The following is a 26,752-nucleotide window of genomic DNA, read 5'->3' on the forward strand; positions in this document are numbered from 1 at the left end:
TGCAACACACACTTTACGAAGATTTTCCAAACTGGCTCTGAACATTGTCTATCATAACCTGTGGGGGATGCACAATTGTCATGTTTGATAACATCACCACGTGGAACTATTCTACCTGAAGTGGACAAATATCACATATTCTAGTGTTAACTACAAAGCATATTTTTATTAAATCACCATCTGTGAAAGGCCAAACGGATTATGCTAAAAGCTGTGCAGTTTTGTAACTCATCAAAACAGCACGCTTAACTTGATTTTCCTTCCGGTTCTTCTTCTTTTTCTTCATCATCATCATCATCATCATCATCATCATCTTGTGTTTCTGTATACTCCAACATGGTAACACATGTACAGCATTTGTAAATTGAACATCCTGAAAGTATTTGAGGCAGGAGACATGGTCTTTATCAAGGGTTTTTGAGGGCAGTGGTATCATTCTAATAAGATGTCAGCAAAGTTGACATCACATTCTGTAGAGCCATGTCGAGCCGCGAGGTGCCGACACCCATCACACTCTTGGTCATGAATGAACAGACAAGATGTGACCATCATCTGCACCTGAGCCAGATTAAGGCCACTAGTTCTACTTAACATCTACTCTGTTGTAAACCCTATCACAGAGGTTTGAGTGTACGGGGGAGGGGAGGGGGGGGGGGGGCATATGCCACAAATCTGATCTGTATGTCACATCAAGCTCTCATTTGTATTATTCTTTGGGCAGAGGGCGTGGCTGGGGGCCTCCTGATATGCCATGCTGGCAGGGGGCCCGCTCTCTTAATGTTCAGCTGTGTGGCAATGAAGTTTGCCAAGAAGCAGAGCTGGGAGTGGGGCCGCAATTTTGCTCAGTGTTGACTTAAGTGGTCTCATATGCTAAAATTTTTGCAAAGCAATCTTTTTGCGCAAAATGGTAAGATTTCTCACCCTGCTGAGCGAAGTGTTACAGAATACTGCTATTGTCTGGCACCACTGTTGAAACTGACCATCCCCGATTTCACAGTTACCACTTCTCCCATGTTGTCAAGACCACATAATGCTTGTGAATTTCCTTCACTTTCCACTACGCTGCAGCTGCTCTGCTATCTCGCAAGTAGGCGCAAATGCTCATTCTCTACTTCAATGAGTTGTTATACTCTGTTCTGAAGGTATTTGTAAGGAGTGTAGCCTTGTCCTGAAGAGAAACAGAGGTGATAAACAGTTCAGACAAGAAGGGAATAAGATCTTTTCAAACATGATGTTATAGAAGAATGCTGAAGGTTAGAAGGGTGAACTGAGTAACTAAGGAGAAGATATTGAATCGAAATGGTGAGAAAAGAAATTTATCGTACAGTTTAACAAAAAGAAGGGATTAATGGACTGGACACATTTTGAGGCATCAAGGAAGAGTAAAATTGATAATGCAGAGAAGTATGAGGGTAAAAACTGTAGACCTAGACACGGATATAGTAAGCAGGTCCAATGAATGTAGGCTGTAGCAGTTATGCGGGGATAAAGAACCTTGTACCGGATTGACCAGCATGCAGAGCTGCATTAAACCAGTCTCCAGACTAAATGGTGACAGACACCAGTGGTTTGCAAAATTTTCCGTTTTCACGATGCACCAATTCAGTAAAAATTCGCCATTTGTCTCCACCTTAGCAGTCTCGAATAAAAGGGATTGTTGTTTTTAAGCTTATATAGACACAGTAACAGCACTTGGAATCTTTCAGAAAGGAGAGAAAGTGACAAGTGAAACACCATGTCTGCTCCAACAGTCAGTAGTATTTACTCATGATGATGATTAGGGGAAAGAGAACTCTCAAAAGCTCCAGGTTTTGTACAAAATAACTTGACTTCACAACCAAGCATATTGTATTCACAAATGCCACTAAAAGAAGACTCCAAGGATTTTAATACTTTGTGTCATACCAGCAGTGATGAATAACTCAACTTGCACAAATCTTGTAGTGCAGTTATTTGAAAAACTATGATGTGCAACCTATTGTTATCAGAATCAGTCTTAGAAAAATTTGCTAGTTTCTGACAAGGAATATACCCGACCTTTTACTGTCCAGTAATCCATTCAGTCAGTTTGTGCCAGCTAATGAAAATCAGCGATTATCAAAATGTAAGTTTGACAAAACTCATTGGAAAGGGGAAGTCCTCAGTAATTCAAGAATATGACAAGTAGTTAGAAGCTTCTCTTTCATCTCTTCAAGTGTTCTTTCATAACTTTGTATTTTGTTTTGTTGATTTCTATCCAGTTTCTAACACTGGAGTCTTGTTCTAGACTGTAGTATATCAGTTGAAATGTCTGGATCAACACTGAAGTACCACACATTTAAGCTATTCTCACTAGCTATATGTAGAAGATGCACACACTAGTAGTGGAGTGTTATTTGGAGTAGCATAAGAAAGGAACTTACGTAAAACTGTTTAAAGAGCTATGGCCTTATGCAGTACTTCTGGCCATTTGTAGCATGTAGGAAGTGTGTGAGAAATGTAATGAGACTGACAACACTGAACAATCTGCCAACACTGTGTTGTTCTAGTTGTGTAGACCAGGGTGTTCATCCCTTCTAGATTGCTCAGTACAAGTTTCAGTTCCATACAGTCACACATGATTTGAGAGACTGCAATCAGTGATGATGTGTTTTGTTGTGTGTTACAAAAATAGAACAGTGCAATTTAGAACAATGTTATGCTATCAAGTTTTGAGTTAAACTGTGAGAATCCATGAGTGCAACCTTTGAAAAGTTGAAACAGGCCAATGGGGAACATTCCTTATCAAGAGAACAAGTTTTTTGCTGGCACAAATGACTTTTGGAAGGCCAAGAACATGTTGAAGATGAACCTCACTCAGGGAGATCAATTTCAAGAACCAACAAAAGTTTTGAATGTGTGCATGCTCTTGAGAGTTCAAACCAATGTTGGCAATACAGATGATGGAGAACCTGTTAAACACGTCTGACCGAAGATTTGCACATACGAAAAGTTTGTGCCAAGATGGTGCTGAAAAGCCTCGAAGGAACGTGTGCTCTGATCATCTTGAGAGTATTTCCAAATTACCACAAATGGTTAAGTCATGTGATCACTGGTGATGACTCCTGTATTTCTGAGTATGATCCTGAGAGAGCAGCAAATTGAGGACTGTCCACTTTGACATCTCCTCAACCAAAAAAAGCTCGAATGAGCAAATCAAAGATCAAAACAATGCTGATTTGATTTTTTGACAGTTGGGGTATGGTGCATAAAGAATCTGTTCTTCCAGAACAATCAGCCAACCAAGTGTTATATGAAGATGTCTTTAAAAGGTTCAGGAAATGTGTGGATCAAGTGAGACCAAACACTGTAGACTAGTTGGTGCAACATCATTACAATGCCCCACGTCATATCGCCACTTGCATCACGGAATTTTGTTCCGCAGCCCCCCCCCCCCCCCCCCCCTCCCCATTTACCTGATCTGTGTTCCTGTGACTTTTTCTTTTACCTAAATTGAAAAATGTGCTAAAAGAATGTCATTTTGGGACTCTGGAGAACATTCAAAAGAACATGACTGACACGCTGAAGGCCCTACCATCTGAAGCCCTTCAGCACTGCAACCAAGACTGGGAACAACGTCTCCAGCCTTAGGGAACTACTGTGAAGGGAACAATAATGTTGTTTGAAGAAATAAAAACTTTGGCAGATAAAAAAATCAGTCTCATTACTTTTCTCACACACCTTGTAGTCTCAGGTGAAAGCAGTTGGAATGCTTGTGGAATAAAATACCATTGCTGACCAAATTTCAACCAACAATATGGAAGCACACAGGGAATACATGTGTCATGGGACCTTGTTTACGTACAAGCCTCGCTTCAATAAGGTTAAGGTAATAGATTCACATGTCCATGAATCTATCAGAGCTTGTGTGAAACTGTGGCATTTATGATGCCAGTCTACATTTTTGCAATAAAATATTGCAATACTGAATTATTGCCCTACAGTGGTGACAAGTCAGCACTGGAAAATTCATATTGTGGTCCAACAGAGTTCGCTCTTGAGAAGGTGATATTTACTGGAAATGAAATAGCTAGATGCGAAAAGCAGCAAGAAGTGCAATAGGTACGGTATGCAGGTGACTTGACAACTACTGTACTAGTTCCATGGTTCTGAGTGCTTCAATCATTCAACAGTGCACCGATATTTTTACATCAACATTTATTATAAACATGATTACGCTGTCAACAGTAATTCTAACTTGTTTTTTACAAAGTGTACTTTATTTTTGACTATATGCAGCCATACATATGAAAATTCAAACAATTTGAATACTGATGGGGTCCCTATATTAAGCTATCCTATCTAAGGGGTATATCAACAAAGACGCAATACAGGATAAGTTATGTATAAAGAGACGTAATAACTGCAGTCATTGATTTGTAAGCAAGTAACAACTTATATTCTGGATAATTTTAAAACGGTGGCTTTGCTATAGTCTGGGATATGTATGCTAGATTATGGTAATTGTTTCATTACCTCACATAGCACAATCCCAAAGGAAAATATATCAACTTTTTCATCATATTTGTTGCCCTTCATCATTTCTGGTGCCATCCAGTAAGGGTTTCCTACAACTGTGTAACGTTTTTTCCTTTCACAGCGTCTGCTTCCTGGACCAGTTCCTCGTTTTCCATAACGCCTTCGATCTGCAGCACTCACACCCACAGGATTCTGGGAGATTATACGTGCTAGCCCAAAATCAGCCACAACAACCGTCTTGTCCTAAAACAAAATGCAAGAACAACCATTTCACAATTTCAAAAATTTCCACTGAGTTACAATCTACAAAATTACATGCACAACTGCGAATGTGCTAGTACACAAAAAATTTACACTTTCCTGGGGTAATTCCACTTTTCCACCTATTATTTAAAAATTTAGAAATAATTATCATTCCTTTCTCACACATTTTCAAACTTCAATGTTCTTATACAATAATATGTGAAAATTGCATGTTATGTACAATTACAGCAGTTCCATGGAACAAATTTTGAACTACACACAGTCTAAGTATTTATACTTAAACACTGCTTTATACAGGGCTAAAATTTTATTATGTGCTCTATTACATTTACCACTGATCTTCAGTCTCTGAAATGGCTGTGATGTAAAACATTTTAGGGAATATGCTACTATATCAAGAAAGTCATGGAGGACAATGTTAAAAAGTTAAAAAAAAAAAAGAACAATTGCTTATTAATCAGTATGCAGGTAGATAGCTTCTTGTTCCATGGATCTTTTGTATGATTTATTGCAATGACGTGGAATGAGTCATTTTACATTCACATTACCCATTCATATGTAAATACGGCTACATGCTAATCCACAATTTTTAAGTACTATTTCGATCCTTAAAATCACCTTTGACACATTACAAAATTTAAAAAATTTCTGTGGAATAGAAGTTGTCAAGGAGAAACTTTTTCAGTTTATTCTCAAATTTTACTTTTCTGTCCTCCAGGCATTTTACATCATGGGGTAAGTGATCAAACATATTGGTTGTAGCATTGTGAAACCTTTTTTTGTGACAAATACAACAACATTAATGTGGAGTAACTTATCTCATTTTGTGTTCTCTGGTACTGTAGTAATGTACATCATTGTTCCTTTTGAACTGCAATAAATTAATTACAATGATCTTTATGAGGGAATAAACCATAACAGATGTCTACACCATTAATGCAGGTGAGCACCATATATTATTCCTACAGCACATTTTTAAGCATTGAACACTTATTTTCTGAAAACTGCACTACCCTAGAACATTATTCCATATTACAGTATTGAATAAAAATACACAAAATATGTTAGCTTACTCATTTGTCCCTCCCAAGATTTACAAGGATTTGCAGTGAAAATCTGAGTTAAGTGAAATGCTTTAGGAATTTCATAATGTATTTTTCGGGTTTAAATTTTATTAATATTGACACCTAAAAATTTGCATTTGTTATTGGTGCAATACCGCTAGACGTGCTGAAATGAACCTCTTGAAACAGAGACCATTCACAGAAAACCATAAAGTAATATTTTTAAGAACATAATTAACCATTTCTTCTGTTGCTGTATGTATGTTTGGACTGATTACATACTAGTGTCATCAGCAAAAAGAACTATTTCTCTTGTCAAATGTGTACAAGCTCGTGCATAAACTGGATGCTGGCTGCTAACAAACAACATGGAAAGTTGCAGCAGAAGAAAGCATTCTCGATAGGGTGCAGCCATCAACAAGTACACAAGATGTATCCCATGCCACTGAAATCCCCTAACCATCTGTCTGGTGCATTACCAATGCATCCAGGCATTGCAACCTGCAGACAACAACAAGCACATGGGACCTGCACAATGCTTTCTGCAGGAATCCATTGCAGACCAAAACTTCAAAGTGTTCTCTTAGCCAATAAAGCTGTGTTCTCCTTCGAGGGTGTGATGAATGTGCAAAACCTGTATACATGAGCACATGTGAAACCACATGCTACATATACGCATGCCTCAGAAAACAAATTTACCCTTAAAGTGTGGGCTGGCATCACTGGAGATCCCTTCAAGACATACTGAAAGATGTTCCCATGGCTATTTGTCAGCATTATGGAGCCTCCGCATCTTTCAGCAGACAAATAATTTCCCGGCCGCTGGACTGGTCGCAGTCAGCCAGTCACACGGCCACCACAATCACCCACTCTGCCTCCAATTGATTGTTTCCTGTTAGGGATATCTGAAGGGCCTCGTGTATGAAACATCTCTTACATCGTCAGAGGGCCTAGTGTGTATCATTGTTGCACTAGCAGGATGCCTTCGAGAAACCCAGGTATGTTTGACAAGGCACTTCGTTCAATGCAGAACATGTCAGGCTTGTCTCGATGCATCTAGACAAAAACTCTCCCACCTGTAGTGGGTGTCCATTTATAGAATGCGACTAAATAACTGCAATGCCATTTAGTAGCACCAGAAGCCATTTGCAACCCCCAGTTCCTATGGGATTAATGATTCTTCTCAAATGCCCAACATGCCATGGCAGTTTGTAACCTCTTTTTGAATCACTCTGTATTATCCATTGGTTTGCCATACGATCAGTACCATAAATCCTCAGTTTATCCAAGAGAATATGTGATTAACAGTCAAATGCCTCAGATAGGTCACAGAAAATATCACCTAGAACTACACTAAAGTGCCAAAGAAACTGGTATAGGTACGCATATTCAAATACAGAGATATGTAAACGAGCAGAATATGGCACTGAGGTCGGCATGCCTATATACAAGACAACAAGCGTCTGGCACAGTTATTAGATCGTTTAATCCTTCTACAAAGGCAGGTTACCAAGATTTAAGTGTGTTTGAATGTAGTGTTACAGTGGGTGTACGAGCGATGGGACACATCTCTGAGGTAGCGATGAAGTGGGGATTTTCCCGTACGACCATTTCACGAGTGTACTGCGAATATCAGGAATCTGGTAAAACATCAAATATCTGATATCGCTGCGGCCGGAAAAAGATCCTGCAAGAACGGGACCAACGGCGACCGAAGAGAACATTCAACGTGCAACCATTCTGCAAATTCCTGCAGATTTCAATGCTGGGTCATCAGCAAGTGTCAGTGTGCAAACCATTCAATTAAACATCATCGATATGGGCTTTTGGAGCCAAAGGCCCTCTCGTGTACCCTTTATGACTGCACGACACAAAGCTTTACGCCTTGCCTGTGCCCATCTACACAGACAATGGACTGTTGATGACTGCAAACATGTTGCCTGGTTGAATGAGTCTTGTTTCAAATTGTATCGAGTGGATGGATGTGTATGGGTGTGGAGTCAACCTCATGAATCAATGGATCCTGCATGTCAGCAGGGGACTGTTCAAGCTGGTGGAAGCTTTGTAAATGGTGTGGGGTGTGTGCAGTTGGAATGATATGGGACCCCTGAAAGGTGTAGATATAACTGACAGGTGACACATACATTAAGCATCCTGTCTGATTACTTATATTCATTCATGTACATTGTGCATTTCGACAGTCTTGGGCGATTTCAGCAGGCAATGCAACACCCCACATGTCCAGAACTGCTACAGAGTGGCTCCAGGAACACTCTTCTGGGTTTAAACACTTCTGCTGGGCTGGTGGGCGACGGGTCTCCAGTTAGCTTTATGTGGGTTCCTGGCCATGTCGGTATCCCTGGGAATGAAGCTGCAGACGCCGCAGCCAAGGCTGCGGTCCTCCAGCCTCGGACGGCTTCTTGTTGTGTCCCTTCATCAGATTGTAGCAAGGTCATTTGTCGGCGCATTTTATCGCTGTGGCATGCCGACTGGGCTGCACTTATGGACAACAAGCTTCGGGCCTTGAAACCTCTTCCTGCAGCTTGGACGTCCTCCTCACGTCCTTCTCGGAGGGAGGAGGTCGTTTTGGCCCGGCTACGAATTGGACACTGCCAGTTCAGCCATCGCCATCTGCTGACGGCAGAGCCAGCGCTATTCTGTCCATGTGGGCAATTGCTGACGGTCCGCCACATTTTAACGTCCTGTCCGGATTTTACTACGCTGCGTCTTGATCTTGGCCTGCCATGTACTCTGGATGCCATTTTAGCAGATAACCCAGGAGCTGCTGCTCGCATTCTTCGTTTTATCAACTTGACACACCTGTCTAAGGACGTTTGATTATGCTGTAGTTTTTTAATCCTATGCCTGTTAATACGTATTTTATAGTGTTGTCCCTTTTAGTTGATATTTTAACCTTGTGCCTCGCGGTACATTCCTAAATTAGTCAGGGCGCTAATGAACATTGCGGTTGTGCGCCCTAAAACCACACTCTTATGGATTTATGGACAGCCCTGCAGGATTCATCGTGTCAATTATCTCCAGCACTACCTCAGACATTAGTAGAGTTCCTGCCACATCGTGTTGCAACATCTCTGCATGCTCATGGTGCCCTACACGAGATTAGGCAGGTGTACCAGTTTGTCTGGCTCTTCAGTGTATTTCGTTATTTAGTGCTTTCAAATTTTGGTTACTGAATGCGTAAATGGCATTCAAAGTTATGCAACACTTCAGAAATCCAGATTTACTGATGATATTACAGTCGCTTAGGGGGATGCTATTCTAGGATACATAACCACATCAACAATTTGGAAAATTTCAGTCACCAAATGGGTTGGTTCTTACTGACATTGGCTATCAGCTTTCCTATATAGGGGCACAACAATGGTATATTTCAATCACTGGAAAAGTTTCCTGAATCAGTGATGAGCTACATATTTTAGAAAAGACAGTGATTATTATATGGTAAAAAGCCTTTAGTACTCTGTTGTAAGCCCCATCAAAGGTAAATGAGCTTTCATTTTTGAGAAAATATATAATTTTCTTAATTTCCAAAGGAAAAGTCAGTGAGACATCAACACAATGAAATTTTATGCAAGCTCTTGTTCATCATACTCCTTTTTTTGCTTTAACTGTTTGGCCCCGTATTTTCTAAATCATTTAATAAATTATTATTAACCATGTATGCTACCTGTGACTGATCATATATAATACTTCCATTTAAATTAATGAAGATGTTACCCTGGTCTATGGCTCATTGTCCTGTGTCTTGTTTTGCTGCTTTCCACATAGCCTGAAGTCTGTTGTCAAAATTACCAATCCCACACACAACATGCATGTTCCTTGATTTTTTAATAACTTTTCTGAGCAATTTTTGTAGTATTTGTGGTATGCAACTAACGAGGAGCTTTACTTGTTTTTTGGCAACAGATACCAATCTCTTTTCCTTTCTCAAGATACTTTAATGCCTCTAGTTATCCACAGATAGGTGGATAGGAGGATGGGAGGATGGGAGGATGGGAGGATGGGAGGATGGGAGGATGGGAGGATGGGAGGATGGATGGATGGATGGATGGAGAGGTTTGTATGGGCACACGACAGCAAGGTCTTCAGCCCCTGCTCAAAAACAGATTGAGACAGGTGTCAAGATGATACCCAGAACAGGAATATAAAACAGAAGGTAAAGCACATGTTACAAAGATTGGAAAACTATGTGCATAGTCACACTGAAGCATGGGACGAAGCATGTAGTCAGCAGTAAAACATGGACAACATAGGAGGAAAGTGGTAGGAGGAGCTAAAACAATATAGCAGATGGAAGTGGCTGGATGACTGCAAGGAAAAAAGGGAGGAGCCAGCCAGTCTGCAATAGACTAAAACTTCCAGCCCAAAAGTTCAGGCCAGAGTCCAGGCACATCACAAAACCTTAAAACCATAGTTATACTTGTCTCAGCATCAGCTAAAATAGAGGGCAGATTACCACCAATTTTTGCTTCTGTCCTTTCAGCACAGTATAAAATGCATTCTGTTAAAATGTGGTGGATAGAGATGTGCACACCACAAGCATAACAAAATTGGGGAACCTCCCGCCCTAATAGAAAACTGTGTGTGAGAGGACAGCACCTGATCTGAAGACACGCGAGGGTCACTTCATCCTGCCTGAGCAACTGGCAGGAGGAATGCCATGGCCGGATTGTGGACTTCACCAACTGCAGCTTACTGGCTGTCACCACCACCCATTCTTCCTCCCACAACTGCATGCACTTCTTGTGGATTGCAGAAATGACAGACTGCATGGGAATAGGACACTGTGCCACATCCTGCCCTTAGCAGCCTGATCGGCCTGTTCATTGCCCCACATTCCGACATGACATAGCACCCAGCAGAATGGCAGCTGCTTACCCCGTCATTGGAGCTAGTACAGTTGGTCATATATCAGCTGGATCAACTCCTCAGCTGGGTACAGATTCTGATTCTGCAACATTTGTAAGGCACTAAGGGAATCTGAGCAGATGAGAAACTGAGTGTTCCGAATATGATTCACCTTCTCCAGTGCTTTCAGGATTCCATGGAGCTCCGCTGTGAAAACGGTATATTCATCAGGCAGGTGAATCCTGATGACATGATTAGGGAAAACTGCGTAACAGCCAAGGAAATTCCCTTGTTTGGAACCATCAGTGTAAACGACGGTAAAACCGTGATGCACATCTAAAATGTTAAAAAACAGAGATTGGAATGTAAAATCTGGCGTATTATCTTTCTCAAAATTAGTCAAATCTAAAATAAGTCTGGGTCTCTGGAGGAGCCAAGGTGGAAATCTGTTCCAACCTCAACGTAAAACATTAAGACCAGCCATGTCAATCTCAGAAAGGTAATCCTGTGCGCGAATCCAAAAGGGCCTCATTGCTCATTGCCAGTTACGAAAAAGCCATGCCAGAGGAAGCTGAGCAACAGTATGGTATGCAGGTGTGTATGGTGTGGACATAGTTTTATATGCCTGGCATATGAAGTGGTGGTTCACCAGCCTCTGCACGGAGGCTCTGTATGGGGCCAGTTCTGAATGCCCCAGTGGCCAACCTAATCCCTTAATGGTGCACAATGTCCAACATCTTTAAATAAGAAGGTCTTGCAGACAAATACACCATGTACCCATAATAGAGCCGACATAGCACAAATGACCTGTAAAACAGGTGCAGACAAGTCCTATCTGCTCCCAACGTACTGTGGCTAAGACATTTTAAAATACTTAAAGCCTTAAGTGACCATTGTTTCACGTCTTTAAGATGAGTTAACAACAAAAGCTTCGAGTAAACAATGAGCCCCAGAAATCTCACCGGGGAAATCTAACGAGAATAGTGAAAAAGAACACACACGGACTTCTTGGTGGAAAACAAAGTCAAAGTTCTGCGCCCATTCATCCAAACGTCTAAGAGCAAGTTGCAACTGACGTGTTGTTGTTACGAGACTTGCAGAAGAGCAAAACAGAGAAATCATCCACAAACAAGGAACACTGGACAGGACTTTTCACAATGGACATAATGTTATTAATAGCTATGGCAAAGACAGCCACACTGGAAATGCTACCTTGACGGACACCATTCTCCTGCTCAAAGTGATCAGACAGGACGTCACCAACTTGGTATCTAAAATATCGTGGCGCAAGGAAAGACAGAATAAAAATGGGAAGACAACCAAGAAAACCCCATTCATGAAGTTGCTTCAGGATGAGACGCCTCTAAGTACTATCGTAGGCCTTCTCGCTGTCAAAAAATACACCTACAAGATGGCGACGGCCTAGGAAAGCTTGTTGTATAGCCACCTCCAGGAGGGCAAGGTTATCAAAGGAGGAACAAAACCACCTGAACCCACACAGAAAGCGACTAAGATGTTGCCAGGATTCTAAGATCCAGACAAGGTGGCAGTTGACCATCCACTCCAAGGTCTTTCCTATGCAATTAGTGAGGGCAACATTACAGTAACTACTTGGGCATGTGCGGTCTTTCCCAGGCTTTTAAAGAGGAATTAAAACTGCCTCCCACCACGAGTCAGGAAAGCGACCTGACACCCAATTGTCATTAAAAAGTGTGAGGAGTGAATCTTTGTTGCGCCTTGTGAAGTGCCATACCATACCATACTGTAAAGGATCCTGTCATGACCAGGGGATGTGTCACAAGCCGCAGACAATGCAGAATCCAGATCCCATATGGAGAATGGGCATTTTTAAACTGCACTAGAGGTGGACTGGAAGTCGAAATTATACCTCTCAGCAACCGCTCTATGGCAATGAAAACCCGGATCCTGACTGGCTGTTGCAGTAACTGTGGCAAAATACACCGCCATAGTCTGGGCAATGTCTCTCAGATCTGTGTGGAGAGTGCAGTTATTCATTACAGCAGTCTTGGCGCACCTCCCTCCTCTCCCAGAAATTCCCCTGATTGTCTCCCACACAATGAAACCTTTGGTGGAACGATTAATGGTATTCAAGAACTGTTGCCACAACCTCTTCTTGCTCTCTCGAATAATTCGGTGACATTTTACCTTCGCCACCTGAAAGTCTGCAAGATTCTTAGCAGTTGGCTGACATCAGAACCTACGCAGAGCCACATGACTGGTGCTGATTGCAGAGTGGCATTTGGCACTCCACCAAGGGACAGGTTGCCTCTTCTGGTGGCTCATGGACTGTGGAATGGATGCTACAGTGGCAAGGTGGATCATTTTAGTAATATGATCCACCCATGCCTTGACATTCGCACACTGTTCGAACTGGGCCAATTGGTTCTAGAGTCTCCATTCGGCTCTACTGAGCACCCATCACGGCAGTTTTCTTTCGGGGCCCATACCATATGGCAGGAGAACCCAGATCGGGAAGTGATCACTTCTGTGGAAGTCATCGACCTCTTCCCTTTGAGCACTGTGGGCAAGAGCTGGAAAGCAAAGCGAGAGATCAATGGCAGTGAATGACCCCAGTCGCTGTGGAGAAGCCTCTCAATTGCTCTACCCCTGGGACAAGTAATTGCAGAGCCCCAAAGCACATTGTGGGCCTTAAAATCACCACAGATGATGAACGGTTGGGGGCGCTGTGTAACAAAGTCGTTGAGGGCCTCTTCATCAAGTGCATCATGTGGGGACAAGTAAATGGAACATATAGTCAATGGATGATGTTCGTGCACGGACACAGCAACGGCTTCTGAAGTTGTCTTAAGTGAGAGAGGCAAGGAATGGTAGTTTGTGCTGACGAAAATACTTATGCTTCCTCTAGCTCTCTCTCCACCCAGGTGGAGTGTATAGCCTCATAGCCCAGGGGAGTATGACGAATGGAAGTAAGTCTCCTGTAGACACAGACACAGCAGTCTACCCTGAGAGAGTAGACGAAGTTCCTCCACAAGCATTCTGCTGCCCTGCAAGTTCCATTGAAGTCTGGGAGCCATTTATAACGGGGGTAGCACCTTCATCCTGTCTTTCCGACAGGGTGGAGGGACTGCAGCAAGTGGAGAGGCAGTCATGGGATGAGATCATTCCCCCACATATATGTCATACTCCATCAGCTCTGGGGATGAGTCACATGAAGCATCATGTAAAATGAAATCGACACAGTCAGATAGTTTACCACATGATTTGACCTGCTGTTGCTGCTTTATAGGAGCTTTTTGCGGTTTGGTGGGCTTTGGTGGAGGCGACGTGGGAGTGGTAATGGCTGTACTGGGCTTCTGAACAGCCTCAGCTGTTGGAGGCGCCTGTACCTTTCTTCTGTCAACAGAGTAGAGGCTACATGCTCTGAAACACTTGCTGCCTTGCAAGTCCACTGACATCTGTAGGTGTTAGTGCCAACACTTGCCACCTCCATCGGCATCTGCTTTTGGAGTAGGCTTCTGAACCATTGACACAAAAGATGTAGCAAATATGGGAGGTTGCATCAACTTGTAGATCTTTTTTGCCTCACCATAGGGGAGGTTGTTTATATTTCCTGGATTTCACCTTCCTCTAAAAAGATTCAGCAGTCCCTTCTCCAAACAGGGTGGTTTCCAGAGTAATTGATACAATTGATTTTGTTGGAGACGAGCAACCAGCTCCTTCATGAGCGGCCTTGTCGCACTTGCCTCAAGTCGCTTCACCTGTACACCCTAAGGTGATATGCCCAAAACGCTGGCATTTAAAACAGCACATTTAAAACCACAGTCGGGAAATAAGGCCTCACACTAAGGTGAAGGAAGCCAGCCTTAACTTGCTCAGGATATTTTGTGCTACTGAAGGTCAGAATAAAGGAGACAGATTTGGTAAGATTGCCATCAACCCTCTTCATGATATGTTCCCACGAACAGGCTAGGGAAGTAAGGGTCCACTTAGAGCCCCGCATGCCTGAGTGAGCCTTATACAACTGAGGTGAGGTGCGGCAGGTTCCCCGGAGGTTGCCAGCTAACAACTTTTCTACCTCAACAGCCATGCATCTCATCAGCGAACAACACACCTTGAATTTGAGGATTTTTTTTTTTTTTTTTTTTGGTACAGATTTCTTCCATCATCGCGATCCAGGCAGTTAAACCAAGATCCCCATTTCCTGAGACACACAATGTTCACCTCGACGCCACACGGTGGCACTAAAGCATGCCCAGAGCTTACGGTGACGGGGGACTGGCAGCGCTTACCAGTTCCCAGCTCAGGAAACCCTGGGGTCGCCAAGCCTATGCCCAGGAAATGAATGCCGAGCCCCTGGAGGCTCTAGGGATCCAGTTTTTACAAGACTGTTCAATGTCCTTTCTGATTAGTGTATATCGAAAGTTAATTTTGAATAATGGTATGAATTTATCAAAGAATAGATTGAATTTTATGTCAGTATTGAGATAGTTACAGATTTAATCCCAGGGCTTCTCTTGCAAGTATTCTTAGAAATGTTTATCCTGGAATCATTAATTAATTGGTTTCCACTGAGGAGTATCTGTACCATAAGGCACTATCTGATTTACCTAACTATGCATCAATATCAGAAAGACCATGTGTTACTGGGTATACAGTTGTATCTCTTGTTCTGATCATCACAGAAAACACTATCAATTAGGGTCCTACTGCATTTATCCACTTCTATTGGAAAGTTAATTAAAAACTGACTGTATGATCCAAATAAGGTTTCCAGATCTTTTTCCCTATAATTTATACCATAACTTATATTGCAGTAATGTGTGTATAATAACAAAAACACTCTCTCTCTCTCTCTCTCTCTCTCTCTCTCTCTCTCTCTCTCTCTCTCTCTCTCACACACACACACACCACACACACACACACACACACACACACACACACACACACACACACACACTTCCCAGGCATGGTTATATGAAATAACAGCACTGTAATTTATTTCTTCGCTAGATGTATGATGTATATAACTAACCTCTCTAACAAGGCAGTTGTGAGAGTTTAAATCACGGTGGATGATGTTCATGGAATGCAAGTACGCCATGCCAGCAGCAATGTCCTTTGCAAATGATGCTCTCTGTTCCCATGGTAATGGTTCAGATATGTCATGCAATAGCTCTCGTAGCGTGCCCCCTGAGATGAATTCAGTGACCAGGTGCAAACGCTTGTCTTTGTACAACACTCCAATGAAGCGCAGCACATTATGATGATGCAGACTACGAAGTACCGCCACCTGAAGCAAAAATATAACAATATCAATGCTAACCCATAGATGTGTTTCTTACCCTTACATAAAAATGAAAGATGTAATATGAAAGCCTCTCACGGAAGAATGTAACATTAAGAAAGGGGAGGGGGAAATGCCATGGTAATTTCCTTTCGACCATGTCATAAGACTGAAGGCTCTTTGGGTAGAGACATATGGAGTACTGAGATGAAGTTGTAGCCATCTTAAAATGCTACTAAAGGAAAGAGAAGCAACAATGAAGTTAAATATATCCTTCAGAATTATGTATTTGACAGCAGGTATAAACTACAATTTGTAAATTTTAGTTGTAAGATAGATTAGTGACATAGTGAAGGCAGCTGTTGATATCTTCACAATCTGCAACATAAAATAAAGTTAAATTGCTTCAATTTCTGAAGCTATGGCAGGTTGACATAAATATAACTGTCAGATCACTTGTAGTAGCACCAATTTCTTTGGTTAGAATAGAGGAACAAAACTAGTCAAATTTCGTAACAGTATGTGTTTAAGAAGAGGTAACATGAAATAAATGTAATCGTATATTTCAAAATAATGTCATTCAGATGTGCACACAAGCACAAGAAAATTTTTATCAACTTTTGCATACAAGGCTAATTCTGCCAATTAACTTATTACTAAAACACACTGATATGGACCACGAATCAACTACCTTTTCAAAACTAGATTTTAAAACAGCATTTGCTAGTACATTTAAATCTGAAATTTAACAATTATGGTGAACATTTCATATGAAATTGTTATCTTCAAATACTACCACCATCAATATTGTTTATAGTAAAATTGTGCACATTTGTAATTCAGAATGAGTCAATAATTGTGTCTGCTCCATTTGTTTTGCAAACTCTAACAATATAAAACCCACGATGGATTCGGAACAATATGAAAAGGATGATTACTTACTACTTACCACATTGAGGTGCCGAGTGGCACACAAGTGCAGTAAGAAGAAGACTGCAACATATTATTAGCTATCAGACTAGCCTGAATGCCACTCACTGACTCCTTGAAGGGATGAGTAGTAATCTATCCTTTTCATATTGTTATTATACCTTTTGTTACTCTCTTGTTTTGAAATTATCAGGGGCATTTTGCAAGTAAAATACTAAACTAGTATCCCTTTGTACACATTATTGCCATGCAGAGCTGAACTTATCCAAAGTATTTCTTACAAATGAATATTCAGTTTACCTCTTTGAGGAAATTCTTCTGTGCATCTTCATCCACTCTGTACAATTCTTTCAGTACCATGACTTCATTTGTTGCACGGTGGGTAACTTTGTACACTTGGCCAAAGAATCCTTTCCCCAATAATTCACCCTTCACTAAATCAGAGGCACGGAAAATGCGCTGACTTTTGGGTTCCACACGAAATGATCGAGTTCGTGACAGATCACAGCTTTCACGGCCAGATGGTGGTGAACTGCTGAAAATGTAAAAACAGTATACAATGAAAAATATGTAAGCCATTTTGAGATAAAGAGCTTAAATCATAAGACCTATTCTACTTTAGGAACTGGAAACCTGATTAGAGAATGTAAAGCTACTGTATGATTTATAAAAAGAAATGACAATGCTGTCCACTCAGTAGTCCATGTTGTTTTTCTAACCAATCACAAGGTTGAACTGATTCAGTTCACTTTTGCAGCTTGCCATTTACCACCTTTCTTAACTATAGCATCCAACACAATCTACGAGGGTAATCCAAAAAGTAAGGTCTCCTATTTTTTTATATGTACATAGAACTGTTTATTTCTACAATGGTTTACATCAGTTTACAGCTTGAACATTCAGCTATTTTTAGACATAATCACCATTTCTATCGAAGCATTTTTGTGAACGCTGTGGCAGTTTTTGCATGCCCATGCCATACCAGCTCGCCGCCAAGCTGTTCAGAAAGTTATGAACCTCTCCTTTCACCTCGTCATCAGAGTTGAATCGCTGGGACCACAATTAACGTTGACAGGTACTGTGAGACTCCCAAAAAACTCAAACGGCAATTCAGAACTGGAGAAGAGGAATGTTGAGCAAGGGCGTACACATTCTCCATGACAATGCTCGCCCACACATCGCTCGGCAAACCGTTGCTCTCCTGCAACAGTTTCAGTGGAACATAATCACCCACCCACCCTATAGTTCTGAATTGGCACCCAGTAACTATCACTTGTTCCCTAAGTTAAAAGAACATTTGGCAAGAACGCGATTCAGCTCCGACAACAAGGTGAAAGAAGAGTTTCATAACTTTCTGAACAGCATGGCGGCGAGCTGGTATGACATGGGCATACAAAAATTCCCACACCGTCTACAAAAATGCATCGATAGAAATGGTGATTATGTCGAAAAATAGCTAAATGTTCAAGTTGTAAACTGATGTAAACCATTGTAGAAATAAACAGGTCTATGTACTTATAAAAAAATAGGAGACCTTACTTTTGGGATTACCCTGGTACCATCTACTTATATACACATATCTAGGCATGGTGCTGTCACTGTTTTGTTCCACCATCCTTCCAACTACAGTTTCCAGCAATTACTCATGTCATATATGCCCAACCATTTTTTCTTCTTCTTCTTCTTCTTCTTCTTCCTCTTCTTCTTCGTATGAGCCGCTACGGACTATGGTTATTTAAATCAGTTCTTTATTTTCTTCCACATTTCTCTTACAATTTTTCCCTTTTTTATCCTGCCAAAATGGGCCAGTTTTCTAGGATTTTTCAAGACACCTTTAGAGTCTCAATTTTATTCCGAGTGGCAGTTATTCCTCAGTATCTTGCAGAGCAATTTGGAGTTTCCCCATATCCTTCCAACTTCTCTGCACCATTTATTACTCATTTTTAATTTAACGAACTATGTGAACAGTCTTTATGTCAGTCTGTTGGAATTCAACCTTTGGATGTGGCCAAAGAAAGCTATTCATTTCCAAATCCGGTCTCTCTTTTTCAATGTGCACATGAAGTTCACTATTAAGACGTCTTATGTATTGTGTTTGCTCTTTAACTGATCGCAATACTTTCTTTAGTATTTTTCTTTGAGTAATTTCCAGTACTTCCATCACTATCTTTTTGTTCAGAGTTACACATTCTGCTATATAAAATGGTTTTTGGCAAATTACTGTACAGTAGTTTCTAAAGAAGCATCAATTAATATTAATTTCTTATTATATACCATCTTAGTGAGGTGATATGCTGATTTCATCTTATTAACTCTTGCTTTAGTGGCTCTAGTCTCGAAATTGTCTTGTTCAATTATTTCTCCTATATACTTGTTTGTTCTCTCAATTTTTTTCCATAGTTATGACAGAGGTTGCCTTAATTTTTGATGATAAATTTGGTATTCGCAAAGGACATTTGTAAGCCCACTTTTTCAGCTTGTCCTTTAGGCAATTCTATTTGTCTAGTGGCTGCTTCGACCGAGTCTGAAAAATAGCTATTTCATCCACAAATGATAAACACACTATATGTAAGCTGTTTCTTCTGTAACCTAATCTAAGTCCCTTACTGATTTTGCTTTCTCCTGATGACATTCTCCATTCCCTTTCGACTTTTCCTGGAACACAAAGAGCATTGGAGAAAGACCATCTCCCTGCCTCACTACAGTTTTGATCTCAAAACTTCTAGAAATTCCATCTCCAAATTTCACTTTATACCTGGCGTTTCTTAGTGTTTGCTTAATCAGAGTAGTAGTTTTACTACCTAAGTCCAGTTCAGTGAGAATTTCAAACAGTGACTTCCTATCAACTGAGTCACAGGCTATCCTGAAGTCAACAAAACTGATTATGAAATTTTTATATCATGTTGTCAGAAACATTATTATCGACTTTCAGTTGAGAATCTGCTCTGAATGTGATCTGTGCTCTTTAAAATCACATTCAAAGTCCCCAATTTGAGAGTTGAGATGTTCCACCCTAGCTAACAATGCTTTTGATAAGATTTTGTAGGTACCAGTAACCAGTAGGGGGGGGGGGGGGGGGGGGGAAGAGAGCGAGCGAGCGAGCGAGAGAGAGAGAGAGAGAGAGAGAGAGAGAGAGAGAGAGAGAGAGAGAGAGAGAGAGAGAGATCCCCATAACTGCTCACACTGGTTGTATCACTTGCTTTGTTCAGTAGGTGGATCTTCCAGACACTTTTGTTAAAATATTTTGGACAGTTTTGGTTAGCTTGTCCAGAATTCTGTTATTTGAATATTTCCAAAGTTACACAGTTTATTACATTTTTTATCAGGAATTTTTTCATCAACTACCCCATACCAAGCAGTTCTCTGAACATAACTTTCCACTAATCTTTTTCTGGTCTGAAGCTTTATATTTTTGGATGTTAAATGCAGTTTTATTTTATAGTAAGTGCCTTTGTTTTATGCAATCCTTGCTACAACATTTTTTTTTTTTTTTTTTTTTTTTTTTTTTTTTTTTTTTTACACCTGCCTCCCTCTGACTACTCTACTGCGAAGATTTATAAATCCATGTTTACGGAATCTTCTATTGGTGCTTGGTAGAACAACATTATAATAAATGAAAAGTGCCAGTTTGCTTTTGTTCTTTTATAGAACAAAGGCAAACTGGCACTTTTCATATATTTAGAAATCCATCCACCCCTTGAAGACTCACATTGTTGTTGTTGTTGTCGTCTTCAGTCCTGAGACTGGTTTGATGCAGCTCTCCATGCTACTCTATCCTGTGCAAGCTGCTTCATCTCCCAGTACCTACTGCAACCTACATCCTTCTGAATCTGCTTAGTGTACTCATTTCTCTGTCTCCCTTTACGATTTTTACCCTCCACGCTGCCCTCCAATGCTAAATTTGTGATCCCTTGATGCCTCAAAACATGTCCTACCAACCGATCCCTTCTTCTAGTCAAGTTGTGCCACAAACTTCTCTTCTCCCCAATCCTATTCAATACCTCCTCATTAGTTACGTGATCTATCCACCTTATCTTCAGTATTCTTCTGTAGCACCACATTTCGAAAGCTTCTATTCTCTTCTTGTCCAAACTAGTTATCGTCCATGTTTCACTTCCATACATGGCTACACTCCAAACAAATACTTTCAGAAACGACTTCCTGATACATAAATCTATATTCGATGTTAACAAATTTCTCTTCTTCAGAAACGCCTTCCTTGCCATTGCCAGTCTACATTTTATATCCTCTCTACTTCGACCATCATCAGTTATTTTACTTCCTAAATAGCAAAACTCCTTTACTACTTTAAGTGTCTCATTTCCTAATCTAATTCCCTCAGCATCACCCGATTTAATTTGACTACATTCCATTATCCTCGTTTTGCTTTTGTTAATGTTCATCTTATACCCTCCTTTCAAGACACTGTCCATTCCGTTCAACTGCTCTTCCAAGTCCTTTGCCGTCTCTGACAGAATTACAATGTCATCGGCGAACCTCAAAGTTTTTACTTCGTCTCCATGAATTTTAATACCTATTCCAAATTTTTCTTTTGTTTCCTTTACTGCTTGCTCAATATACAGATTGAATAACATCGGGGAGAGGCTACAACCCTGTCTCACTCCTTTCCCAACCACTGCTTCCCTTTCATGCCCCTTGACTCTTATTACTGCCATCTGGTTTCTGTACAAATTATAAATAGCCTTTCGCTCCCTGTATTTTACCCCTGCCACCTTTAGAATTTGAAAAAGAGTATTCCAGTCAACATTGTCAAAAGCTTTCTCTAAGTCTACAAATGCTAGAAACGAAGACTCACATATATTCTTTTAAAAATCTGATTAATCTTCCCTCGCTGCATATATGTGATTTATTAACCTGTACAGTTCTTACATCATCCTTCAGCATGCGCCCACAAGAATTCTACCATTATTTTGTCAATACTTGGACATTTGTTTCTTCAAAGCACAACCAAAGTGTTTTGAAATTCAGATGCAAGTTTTATTTCACCAATAATTCTCCTGCTATCATTTTCAATTGGCACAATTTCCCTTGAGCAACTATAATGCTTCTCTAAATATTGTAATTTTAACATATTTTTGCTTATTTTCTGCTTCTGTGGTTGGACATGTGGCACAGTTTATCTGCTACTTTTCAGCAATGTTACTCCCTATAGGAAACACAAGAAATTGTAGATGGATGAATGGTATTTACTAGAACAAAGTGTTTTTTAATGTAGTGTTCTTTTCTTAGTTTAAAAGAACTATGATTTCCAAAAAGCAAATTTTCCACATATCTCCAAGTTTTACTGCTGATAGTGTGATAGTTATCCATTTTATAGAAATGTTAAATTTCACAGTTTACAACATCACGAATGGCAGTATTTCCATAAATGTCATTTTGTTAATTATTAGAACTCAAGTGGAATGTGGGAAACTACAGGATATCCCATACAAATGAAGCAATTATAGATTCTATTCATTTATAATTGTTTGCCCATTATGAAACAGAACACCAGCAATCAATTCTATCTTTTCACACTACTGCCCACAATGCAACAATGAGTGTCCGTCATTTCTATACTGCAGAACAGAGAATACTTTCCAAAACGAAAATTCAGGCTTGAGAACAAACTAACGATGATGACAAAAAATTTCTGACAAATACTTGAGCAAAACAACTGACAGACTAAGCAGTTTAAAAACTAGCTTTGACAAGAGCTAATCAAACGTATACATTTTCGTTCTTTTCTTTCACACATGTATTATGACAAATCACTTAGTATTTCAATCCTAAAAAAATTGATGTAGATTTTCCAAATATTTACTGGGAGACTGATAATGTGCATAAAATTTAAGCAATTTTTTTTTCCTTGGGGGAAAGAGCGGCGGCAGCAGCAGCATTTAAACTGGCAATTGTTGATGAGCTGTTTCACTGCTGCTGCTTCATTGTATGTTTGCTCTCCTTCAGTGGTTTGATATTGTATAAATAACATGTGGATAAACAGGGCCCATAAGGAGACTTTTCAACAAACAATGTGTGTTTCTAATAGCATACAGGCAACTGCAGACTCTTTTACAGACATTCAAACACTTGGCTGTTAGAACATACTGCACTGACAATCTGTGCTCCGACTCTGCACTGCAGTTTCCCCTCTACATTTTTCTCCCATTTACTTTCTTCGACTACTAATTTGACAATCCCTTTGTGCCTCTGGATATGTCCTATCTTCTTTTAGTCAAGGTGAGCCATAGTTTTGCTACTCCTCAATTCAATTCAGTATCTCCTCATTAATTAGTCAATCTATCCATCTCATCTTCAACATTCTTCTGCAGTACCACATTTTAAAAATGTCGATTCTTTTCCTTTCCGAGCTGTTTATCGTCAATGTTTCAATTCACACAGCAGACAAATACTTTCAAGAAAAACTTTCGAACAACGGCAACACACTTCTACTACCTTCAGTTTCACTTTCTAATTTAATTTTCTCAGCAGTAACTGATTTAACTTGACTACATTTTACACCCTCATTTCACTTTAATGATGGAATCTGAAGAAATGAGAATTAAAATTTGTGCCACGGCTGGGACTTGAACCTGGGTGTGTCTGTTTTCTAGACAGATATGCTAACCATTACACTACCACAGCAATATAGCTAACACAGCTGTATAGACTACACTAGTCCAATGCCCTCCCTAACACAAACTTCAATCTACATATGCAGCTTATTTTCCCCTTCTTAGATCGTCACTATCGCCAAGGCTGTCCAATATTCCCAACTGAAAATAGGCATCAGGGACATATATTTGAAAAATAATTGCCCCCAGCCAATATTTCCACCAATTCCTCTGGCCTAGGAATTTGATAGAGATTGACATTTTCTTGAGTATTAAACAACTTATTCTAAATTACAACTACCTCTCCGGGGACCACCACCTTGAAGTAGCACCATCCATGTGGGTGGGGAGGCTTGTGTGTTCATATGAAGCTGAGGGCAATGCTGGCTATGGGAACCTACAGTTGGTAAGGTCTTGTCATCTCACATCCATTCCTTGTGCTTTCCCAACTCCTCAATAGCCAACCCAAGGTGTGATGCAATCCATGCCGAGGGGTGCGTGGCACATGAGAAGATGTGTCATGAACGGAGCCTCAGGGGTACCGGAGGATCTCCCTGAGTAATTACCCTTGCACTGTGTGGGGTTTCCGTGGCGCGGACCGATTAGATCCCCAACTCTTGAGGGACCAAAAGGGACGCAAAAGAAAGCAACAAAACTGAGAGGCTTGATGAGAACTCGCAACACACAAACATCGGGGCTGGAACTAATGGAAAACATCCCCTGAGCTGAACAAGGGAACAGACCTGTTCAAGAAGTGGGAATGGTTACTAAGAAGTTGGACCAGATTAAGATCAAAGACTTGTCTCGGGCTCAGAGGAGGAAACCTCTTTGAGAACAAAAACTAAAGGAAGGAACAGAGTGGCTTCCTAAACAAAAGTGAAGGGAACTAAAAGGGCTTGTGCCCAAGGCCTCCAAGGAAAGACTGTCCCAGGGTGAACGGGGTGCACAAACCCCTTCTACATCGAGGGCAGGCAGTAAGAGAACATGGGAGAGATCTAAGATCCCACTTCTCAAGGTAAGCATATCCAGAAAAATCCGAGGCAAGAAATAGGGAAACAGACGTATTGTGTATTGAACCGGGAACCTAGAAACGACAGAGAGGCTTCATCCCGCCATAGCTCTTAGTGGTTCACAACCCCACAACAGGCCACAGCAGTCCACCCACCCCACACAAATCTAGGGTTATTGTGCGGTTCAACCTCTAGCACTGCAGTCTCAGTTTTTAGGTTGGTGGTTATCCAGCAAGGCTATCCACTGATCAGGATCACCTCGCAGCAGTAGTAGTTCGTACAGATGGCTTTTTTTTTTTGGGGGGGGGGGGGTGGTTGCTGGTCCAGGACCCATATTCAGGAGAGAGTATCTGTATCACGGTGTTCTTACCTTTGTGAGGGGATGGGTACAGTGGAATGGCTTAAGGAAAAGGTGCCCCTAATATCACTGTGGCAGGACGTGTAGCTCTTCAAGACCACAAAAATATTAATCGGGGTGCCAAAACTCCTTAAGGATACCTCTCCAGAGACACTGATCGAGAAAATAGGGTCTCAAAACTCAAAAGTCTTAACAGAGGATTGGAAGGTAATCAACCAGAGGATTGCATCAAATGGCAAAACCCTTGTGGTGGAAGTCAGAGAGAAGTCCCTGAAGACAGTGCAGGAACAGAACCTGAGACTATTCTTGGGGTTCTCGCAATTGCCGTCTGGGTAATCAAGGACACCAGAAGCGACAATGGTGGCAAGATGGAGACTGAATGTGCTGCAGATAAATATACAACACAGTAAAGGGGCCACTGCTGCCCTCAGTCGTCTTCTGAGAAGACGAGAAGTGGATGTGGCCCTGATTCAGGAATCCTATTTATATAAAGCGAGTGTATCGGGCCTTGGCAACACTGGAGGTAAGCTGGCTTATGCTAGAAATATAAGAAACTCCAGAATGTCCATTTATGTAAAAAATGGAATCCCTTTCACGTTGATGGCGGACTTTTCTTCTAGGGACTTTATGACCATCAGGATGCAGCAATGTGAGGAAGGTATCACGAGGGAGTTTGTAATGGCTTCAGCGTACCTTCCTTATGAAGACAGTGCTCCTCCTCCTCCTCCTCAGGAGGTGAAGAGACTGACGGAAAACTGTGCACAACAGGGTGACGAACTGTTGGTTGAATGTGATGCTAATGCCCACAACTTGATGTGGGGCAGCGACAACACTGACGGTAGAAATGAGAACCTCCTAGAATTTCTTCTAGCTAATAACTTAAGAGATCCTCAATAGGGGCAAGGAACCTACTTTTAGAAATGTAAGAGAGGAAGTGGTAATTGACATAACCTATGGTTCCACTTTGAGGGTTAGTTATGTCAAACAATGGCATGAGGCTTCAGAGCCATCCTCATTAGCCCACATGTATATTAAGTTCGAGGTAGAAATGGGCCTTAGATAGACCACATCCTATAGGAATCGCAGGAAAACTGACTGGGAGGCATATAGGAGGGACCTCCACTCAAGCCTATCAGAAGTCAGTACTTCGATAAGGAAACCAGTAGAGTTTCAGGAGGTAGCAGAGGCACTGCCATGGTGACCTCATACCATGACAACTGCTCTATTACCAAGAAGTGCACGAATAGAAATTTATCTTGGTGGAACAACAACCTGGAATCACAGAGGAAACAGATATGAAGACTGTTTAACCTTGCTAGAAGGAAAGGACAATGGGCAGAATATGTGGAGGCCCTTGCCGGATACAATCTTGTAATTAAGCAAGCAAAGCAGGCACCCTGGAAGGTATTCTGTGAAAAGGTAGCGAGTGCAGCTGTTAAGGCCAGACTTCACAAAATACTCACTAGGATACCAACTAATTCTGGAGGAACTTTAAGGAAAGAGGATGGGAGTATACATGGACAGCACATGAAACGCTGGAACTACTCCTTAAGACATTTTCCTCAATGTACTCAGAGACAACGTAGACCAGGATGAGATCCCTGTGCGATATCGGTTTTCAGGTATTTGGAGGAAGAACTGGGAATCTGCCAGAGAATGTGTTGGACACAATAAAATCCAATGGGGGGGGGGGGGACATTCCAACTGTTCAGGTCACTTGGCCCAGACGGAACTTTCCCAGTGCTCCTGCAACCAGCAGGAGCAAACTTAATACGATTCCTATGCAGGTTACTTAGGGTTAAGCTAGCAGCAGGGATCATTCTTAATGTCTGGAGGGCAGTGAAGGTTGTCTTCATTCCAAAGCCAGGGAGAATTGATCA

General features: G+C 41.1%; 1 protein-coding gene across 4 annotated transcripts in view; it reads right to left on the minus strand.

Moving 5' to 3' along the window:
• LOC126284706 (LIM domain kinase 1) overlaps window positions 1-26,752 on the minus strand; it is a 184,128-nt gene that overhangs the window by 34,218 nt on the left and 123,158 nt on the right. For 2 of the 4 annotated variants that reach the window (XM_049983838.1, XM_049983836.1), the window contains 3 exons: window positions 17,191-17,422; window positions 15,709-15,966; window positions 4,495-4,740 (listed from right to left, as the gene is read on the minus strand). In XM_049983838.1, the coding sequence (XP_049839795.1) occupies window positions 4,495-4,740; window positions 15,709-15,966; window positions 17,191-17,422 (736 nt within the window). Of the gene's footprint in view, window positions 1-4,494; window positions 4,741-15,708; window positions 15,967-17,190; window positions 17,426-26,752 lie in introns of all 4 variants that reach the window. The other 2 variants (XM_049983837.1, XM_049983835.1) reach the window with 1 other exon arrangement.

Source organism: Schistocerca gregaria, chromosome 8 (genome assembly GCF_023897955.1).
Source record: "Schistocerca gregaria isolate iqSchGreg1 chromosome 8, iqSchGreg1.2, whole genome shotgun sequence".
In the NCBI taxonomy this organism is placed as follows: domain Eukaryota; kingdom Metazoa; phylum Arthropoda; class Insecta; order Orthoptera; family Acrididae; genus Schistocerca; species Schistocerca gregaria.